The following is an 8,750-nucleotide window of genomic DNA, read 5'->3' on the forward strand; positions in this document are numbered from 1 at the left end:
CTGATATTTTTATAACTAGCCATTTCCCAGCTGTACTTTTCTTCGCACTTACATAAAAATAATTCAAGAATTAACAAAATATTGGTCCAAAATTTATTATTGACCAGTCATCTTCTGAATTAAATCATTATCCATTCAGTTAGCTAGTTAATTAGTAGTGCTGTTTTAAAACAACTTTGTAATTGAAATATTGAAAGAAACACTAAAAGGTACTATTAAAAGAATGATTAATAATATTTTTTTACGACTACTTAAGTGGTTCATGATAAATGAATCACTTTGTATATAAATATAAAGTGTAATTAGTATTTTTTTTTATTGAAGCAAATTTGCTTCAATAAAAAGCTGATTTGATTGGATTGACACGATTCCGGGGAACCGTGATACACTAATTACCCACCCCGCGACACACTTTGCACATTCACTGCACAATAGTGATGTGTAAATAAACTCGTCGTTGCTACTTTGTCACGACGAAGTTAATGCTACTACTTGTCGTTGTTACTCTAAAATAAAATATATGGCAACTGACAAAGAAATACTAATGGCTATAACGGTAGCTGTTATAAGCTGTACTGACTATAGCAATCAGTACAGTAAAGTGTTTATATCAAATATGCAATTTATTTATTCATTTTTTTACGCATTAGCAGTCCATTAAGGGCCATAGCGGCCTCCCCCAAAGAAGGTTTCTTAATCAATTATACTCCGTGGCGGGTGGTTAGTCCGTCGTCGGAGAGAGGAATGGCGATTTCAATTACCGAACTCATCTGTCGTTCGTCAAATGAAGCTGCCCGTGACCGAGTTTCGAATCGTAGGCAAACGTGTCAAACATTGCCACACCGTCACTCAAATTTATTTTACTATGGAAAATCGAATAACTTATGTTTTGACCAAGGATAAAAATTAATCAGTTACCACTTTTCTTATTACTTGTCTAATTAATGATAACATTGATTCCATCAAATTCGTATACTTATAACTGAATAGACTGGGGATCTTAAACTTTTTATACATATTGACATATTGTCGTTTCGTTATACACGATGCCCCGAGACTCGTGCCACCTTTATCAGCCGTCGCCTTATTATGAGTTTTTGACTGACCAAAACCGCACGTTATACGCCGCGGTGCCAAGTCCAGCAAGTGCCGCACGGCCGACGACGTCCCGCCGCAAATTATACGGCAGTCTTCTTCCCGTCGTGAGAGTGACAATATTGACGAACCGTTCCGCACCCGCATACCGTCGCCTACAACGCTGCTAACCATTTGGCGTCCAAGGATCACGCCGGACATCGCGTCGTCGACGCCAGCGAAAATGCCGCGTATTATACGAAGATTATTATTATTGTGTTCACCTTTTCGGTTTGTTTTATTTATTTATTTTTTTTAAATAACCTGTTGTTGCTATATATATAATTAATAATATGCTATATTAGAATAGAATAAAAATATACAGGCTGTAATAGAAAATTTAACTCGTTTTTGTGAGGAAGTGAAAGTTATAAATGCATCGCCGGGCCGGTTCGTGTCACTCGGCGTCGCGTGACCTGTCGGACGAGGAGAGGCAGTTGTGTCGCAATCGCCATCCAGCGGTAAAACAGGAAGTGCAGTGCGACACGACACTGTATGTTAAAAACCATATATCATCCTTAGGGGTGAATGATATAGCAGCTTGAAAAAATCACGTCAAGTATTATATTTTTTTAACTACGTTAAAAACTGAATAGATATTGGTTTTGTGATGAGTATTTTTTTTCATGTTTGTCCATTAAAGTTCTCAGCTTTTACTGCACCGACTTTAATGATCAATACGCCAAAAGAACCCGATTTTAATCTTGTTGAATCAATACAAAATATTTAGTAGAATATAAGTTATTAGATTTATCAAAACATCGTGAAACACTCCGTATTTTGTGATTCAAATAGATTTTTTTAAAGCTAGCCAGTTGATTTTTATTTTTTAATACATTTTATTTTTATTTATTACATATGTCTCTTCATTTATCTGTTATAAAATAATTAATAACCTCCCTTATAACTTATAAGGGCGTTAACTTTGAATTATCTTTAATACGAAACTGAAAACATTTTCATTTTGTGATGGTGTGTGTGTTTTTTTTTTTTGTCAGTCCATGATAATTCTCAGCTCTGACTGGACCAATTTTAATGTTCAATACGTAAAAGGAACTCGATCTCAATCCATAATAACCAATTCTTTGCAAAAATTTGAAAAACCCGCTCAATTTTAGAAGTTTTAAAGCTAAAATATTCAAATTTTTAGATTATAAAACTTTGAAAAAGATATTTTCACACCTTAAATCAGACTTCAACAACAATTAATAAAAGCAACCAATAAGGAAGATATTTTTATAATTAGTTATTTACAACGGCACTCAAATTGTATAAGATGTCCAAGTTCATAACTACAACAACTCAAAAAATTAAGATTTCGTGTTGATCTCTAGTTTAGTTTGAGTTTTTAATTTAATAGTAAATGGCATTTGGATTTTTGATATAACTTAATTCGTTTATTAGATATAATCATTTAAAGTTTCAAATTTTTGAGTCAATATACAGGTATAATACACGAGGAATAACAAATATAGGTCGCTAATTGGTTTTTTATGACATTGCTGTCACAATCACGAATTGTTTATTATCAATTATGACTACCAATAGATATACTTTTTGTATTGTCAGTTAGTGTATTTATAAACATTTTTAAAAATTGTTTTTATATTAGAGGTTATGTAAAAATATTTTTTTAAATTATTATACAAAATCATTTAAATAAAATTTTTTTTAATAAAAGTTCCATAACTTTTTTAAAATTGAACAAATGAACATAAATTTTATTGATAGATATTATTGACCTATTATTTGGTATATTTTTTGTGAACATTTGACCCTTTACCTAGCCACAGGGGAGATTTAAAATGATAACTTTTCTACAAAAAATTTACTTTTTCAACTTAACATTTAAAAGTGTTTCGGAAAGTCTGACACTTTTATATATATCTTAAATTAAAGTTAATGTAATATACTTTATCATAGTTGCCAAATGTTATTTTTGTGTGAAAATTCTGGATTTTATTTTTACATCTTTAACTTTATAATACTTCAACTTATTGAAAAGTGTATGGATCAATACAATTTTTTTATGAGAAATAATATTTATATCCCTGTTACATTCGACATACTATATCATATTAAAGATATAAATAATGAAATAACAAACCATGTAGCTTTTTTAATAATCCACCAATTTTTTAAAATTAAACACTATCTAAAGATTTGCATTGAAGCGTTTTTATGATAGTGATTTTAATCACTGTCAGATAGCATTATACTTAATCTAACTATGCCACGTCACCACTGTGCCGCGACCCCAATGTGCTGGGTTTTTTTTAGTTATTTTTTCCTATAGTATTTTAGTACTCCGGTAATTTTTTTAATGACTTGCAGATTTCCATGTAGTTACCAACATATAATAATTAACTTTATTTCTTGACTTATTATTTCAATTTCCTTATTAAAATTAAGCTTATTTTTTTTTTTTTAATTAGATAGCAATCCATACATATGTAGTGTTTTAGGACAATATAAGTTTTTAACTAGCTTACAAAAAGCAATTGAAACTGAAAAAGGTTGGGAAATTGTATATGAAGATTTGAATAAATTAAAATTATTCTTAGCTAATCCAAATAACATTAAATTACACATTACTGGTAATATAGATAAATTATGTGATATTATTCCTGAAGCTTCTGCTGCATTACAAAACATTATTCCAGATAATTTAAAGAGACCAGTACATCCGTAATAAACAATGAGTTATAGTATTACATTATTTAATATTACATTTAATTGCAATTTTAATTTTTAGATTTAAAACACAGTTGGATTCTGAATTTATGTTACCTTTAAATCAATGTGGAATTCGAGCTTGTATTGTTGGAATGGGTTCTATTGAATCAAGTTATTTCATCCAATCTACTGATTGTATAAAAGATTGTAATCATCAAGACTTTGCTTCTCTTCGTGTATTTGTGTCATACTTTACTCAGGTGGAAGTATGTAATCAATATGATTAATACATATTTTTCACTATAATTTTTTATGCGATTGAGAAAAAAACGATTTAATACTTATTTCCAAATCAAAATGGACTGAGAAATTTATGTTCTTTTAATGAATGTAGAAATGTGATATATTAAAAAAGTGCAGGAAATTAAGAAGTATATATTCTTAATTAATTCTGTGTTTGCCTATAGTTTCAATGTGAAATTTAAAAGTATAAACAATTTAATAGATTCGTGATAGAATTTTTTTTTTAGCTCATGTTGGCTATATTACTTTTTGTTAAGTTTTATTTGAAATGGCAAATAGTTTTAGTTCAAGTAATTTTTAAATAATTTATGTAATGTTCTAATTTTTTATATTAGGCGATAATTAAATACATTAGACTAGATTTAAAATTTAAAAAATGTAGATATAAGCAAAGAAAACGATAATTAAAAAGGGCGTGTAAGAAAGTAACGAAAAATTAAATGCAAAGTCGAAGATCGAAGATATTTTATCTGGTCTGGATGTGGTATGATGTATCGAAAATTATTTCATATAACTAAATTAATTTATTCAATAATAAATTTAAATTATTTATAAATTTAATCAAGCTATTTATAGTTTATATACATATAGAATTATTATGATACAAAGTGATTTAAAAGTTTACAACTATACAGGGGCACTTGAACCTTTTTTACATAGTGGCAAAAATTTAATGACTAAAATTAGATCCCCTTGATTGTTACTAAGCTAAATAGCGGGTTACGATTTTTTGGTGGATTTTAGTGATTATATATAAAAAAAATTCGGTAATATATAAATTTTACTTTTAATAATACATATTATTACCTTCGCATCAAACCTGAGAATATATTAATTTTAAAATGATATGTTTATTTATTTTCATTAAAAGATCACAAATCGTTTGTAGTTGAAGATATTACACTAAAAAATTGAAATTTTTTTCTTCGTTCCCCGTAAATGGTGAAAATCCTCTAAAAATTACGATGTTCATAATCGGTGAAATTCGATATTTTTTTTCTAAAAATTGTCATAACTCATTAAAAATGAACAAATCAAAATAATTTTTTTTTATATTGAAACCTTATGTATTTCCATTTTAATTGTTATATTTTTTTTGAAAATCTGATCCTTTATCTAACCACAAGAGGGGTTTCAAAATAGCAACTTTTAAATAAAATTCAACTTAACTTTTGAAAATATATCAGAAATAATGTGTCCTTAATAGTTGTGTTAAAATAAAGTTTACTTTATGTACTATAAGATTAAAAAAAAAATTTTCAACAGCAACTATAGTTGCTATTTTAGAAAATTTTTTTAGAAGGTGCCTGACCTAGTAAGTAGAAACATATGTTTCAGCGCACGGGAACCCGGGTTTGAACTTTAGGGTGCCAACAGATATTTTCTTGCGACTTTTACATTGGTGGCGTTTGGTTTCTGGTACAAGCCGGCCCTAATAACCCGTTGATGTAGAAAGTACACGCAGATTGTAAGTAATTAATAAAAGTGTAGCCGACAATACTCATAAGTTAATATGATGTCGTGTCCATTTATTGCACGATAATATAGCAATTCAAATATTAAGACTTTACTTTTTTGTTTTTTATTTCTAATAGTTATCTTCCAATAATTTTAAAGGTGCGTAAATTCCTAAAAAATAGGATATTTCTTGTTGGATGACTTATTTTGGTAATTTAAAAAAAAATGTTTGATATAGATTGTATTGCATTACAATCGGTCGGGCTATTAATAACTTGTTGGATTCGTATATCTTGTAAATTTTTGATAATTATTATGAAAAATTCTATTGAATAAAAATTATTATTCAGGTTACAACGATTTAGTAACTATAGTACACAAACTTAAATATGTTATGTAGTTTTCAAATTTATAAAGGCTTCAATAGGTATAAAATTATTAATATTTTTATTGCTTATAATAGTTTTTTACGTAGTAAACATTAATTAACAACACATTTTGGAGCTTTTATAGCTTAAATGTTAGAAACTTATATAATTGACAAATTGATTGTTTGCTGATAACAATATTTTGACGATTTTTTCGGATGTTATTATCAATTTTTACATAGAATAATAATTAATCTACAATTAGAAAAAAAAAAATAATAATTTTTATATTTAATTGTATTTCCTCATTTCAAAATCAACCATTCACATTATAATCTTAATATGTGAATAGAAATATTAATGTTATGGATTTAAATGAAATACCATAGACTGTCATCAAAAATAAAATAAAATTTGAATAAGTGCAATAGTATATCAAAATTTATTGGTGTTGTACTTTCAAAATCTGCATTAGTCACTCATTTAATTAATGTAATTTTTGTTTTTATCAGGGACCTATATGGAAGAAAGTACGAGGTTTAGGTTATGCATATTCTTATAATATTACTTTAAAACCAGACGAAGGAAAAATTTACTTAGGTTTTGTCCGTTCAGTAAATTTACCAGCTGCTTATCAAGCTACTAAATCAATAATAGTACGTTCAATTTGAAAAAAATAATATTTTTACCTTTATCAATTTCTAAAACAAACCTCAATATGAATTTTTAATATACTTTAAAATATAATTTTTCTATAATAGTTTTGATTATTATTTAATGTAGACATTTTGTATTGTTAAATCTTTCTCTAATTTTAGGATGAACATTTATCCAATGGACTATTATGGGATCAAACATATTTCGAATCAGCAAAAAGTCGTGCTATATTTAAAATTTTGAACAAGGAGAATTCTACTGATGAATCATCTACACTATCAATTTGGTTAAGTTTACGAAATTTAAAAAAAACTTATATCCAGTAACGTTTTAATCATTGTAATGAAATATTTGAAAATTATATTTGTATTTTCTTTAGGGATCTTATTAAACAAATTTCATTAGTGAAACTTGAAGATCTTCCTAAAATTGGCAGGAAGTATGTGATGCCATTATTTAATCCACAATCTACAATAACTGCAGTGGTATGTCCTCCTACGATTGTTGAAGAAACAGCTAATGAATTTGAAAAGTAATATTTTAAATGACATTAAGGGTGAAGTTGAGTATATGTAAACAAATGAAATAATTTTTAAATTCAATTTTTTTCTTAAAATATATACTAGATTTTATTTTATATGAAAAATTTTAGTCCTCATTTGTGTTACTTTAATATTAAATTAAATTCGAAATTAAAACTTGTAGATTTATCTAAAAAACTGAAATTACAATTATTCTATAAGTTTACTATTACACCACTTCACAATATTAATATAAATAACAATTTGCTAATGAAAATATTATTTACATTTACAGATTTGGTATTAAAATGAATGTTTATAATTCATTAGATGAAAGTATTCTAAATAACTAATAGTATACGCGTACTTATTTTATCAAATATAAAAGTTACTTTAAATTCTATTTATTAAATAAAATATATTATTCATTCAAAGAAAATCTAAGTATATATTTAAAAAATTTAAAATTATGACTTTTTGTATTGTAAAATATATTGTTTGTAAAGTATTATTAAATATGTTATAAAATACATAAACATACAGTTTATGTTATATAGTTACACTCTCGCCTGGTATTACTTTACAATCCTTTACTCGCTTTACGCTCTCTCTCTTCCACATAAAATAATCAATCTTTGACCTATTCCTCCTACTCTTATAAGTTAAATAATGTTCTTCCCTTTTTTAAAATAAGTATTAACCACAGCAAGGTCATACGATACTGACAAATCCAGGATTCTTTCTCCAGTCTCAGTCTTCCCACTAAAACCATAGCCTCCATGTACTCTTTCATATCCTCTCATTACCTACATGTCTATTCAAATCTCCACCTATCACCTTATATTTATTGCCCCTAGCATCACCTTATCCACCTTAACCTTAAACTCTCCAAAACACTTCCTTGTCTATTTCACCACATACTATTTGTAGTGCATAAGCACTTTTTCCTCGAATATCAATTTTACGAAGATAATTCTGTCACTTTTCCTAGCTACTTCTACTACTTTACTTTTCATCTCCTCGTCCATTATTATCCCTACACCACTCTTTGTACTAAACTTACCTGAGTACATTATTTTATAACCATCACTTATTTCTCTCGATTTCTCTCCTTTTCACTTAGTTTCTTGCGCACAACAAAAAATGTTCACTTTTCTCTTCTTCTATAGGGTTGGTACGGTAGACAAATGAAGAGAGAATGCNCTTCTACCAGTTAATGTTCCAACATTTTAAGTACCTATTCTTACTTTGTATCAATCTTTCTCCCTTATATTATTTATGGCATGATGGATGAAATAACATTATTTCTACAATCACTTCCGATAAAAGGAGAGAACATGGTGTTATACCAGAATGTCGATTTTAATATATCCAAAGTATTGTACCGTGATACCATGCATTTAGTATTAGAATCCAGAATGGTCAATGGGTAACGAGTGTTGTTGAATAACGAAAACATTAATAGACTTGTGGACTTACAGTGTACTATTAACAGTACAATATCTAGAAAAATAAAAACACGTTTACTATTATGTCATCAAATCGACCGCATCATACAATACACCGAGGGTAAATAGTGAGGTCCTAAAATTGAACAATCAAAGATTGATGAAATGGTTAATTTTATAAGAAG

The 8,750-nt window shown here is 27.7% G+C and overlaps 1 protein-coding gene across 5 annotated transcripts in view; it reads left to right on the forward strand.

Moving 5' to 3' along the window:
• Positions 1-8,279, forward strand: part of LOC126903091 (uncharacterized protein C05D11.1-like) — a 234,923-nt gene extending 226,644 nt beyond the window's left edge. For 3 of the 5 annotated variants that reach the window (XM_050681057.1, XM_050681056.1, XM_050681058.1), the window contains 6 exons: positions 3,570-3,822; positions 3,890-4,076; positions 6,452-6,595; positions 6,758-6,918; positions 6,976-7,128; positions 7,413-8,279. In XM_050681057.1, coding sequence (XP_050537014.1) covers positions 3,570-3,822; positions 3,890-4,076; positions 6,452-6,595; positions 6,758-6,918; positions 6,976-7,128; positions 7,413-7,470 — 956 coding nt within the window. In that variant the 3' untranslated portion in view covers positions 7,471-8,279. Of the gene's footprint in view, positions 1-3,569; positions 3,823-3,889; positions 4,077-5,413; positions 5,582-6,451; positions 6,596-6,757; positions 6,919-6,975; positions 7,129-7,412 lie in introns of those variants that run through there. The other 2 variants (XR_007703418.1, XR_007703419.1) reach the window with 2 other exon arrangements.
• The last annotated feature ends 471 nt before the right edge of the window (positions 8,280-8,750 follow it).

Source organism: Daktulosphaira vitifoliae, unplaced genomic scaffold (genome assembly GCF_025091365.1).
Source record: "Daktulosphaira vitifoliae isolate Bord-2020 unplaced genomic scaffold, ASM2509136v1 Scaffold_3, whole genome shotgun sequence".
NCBI lineage: Eukaryota > Metazoa > Arthropoda > Insecta > Hemiptera > Phylloxeridae > Daktulosphaira > Daktulosphaira vitifoliae.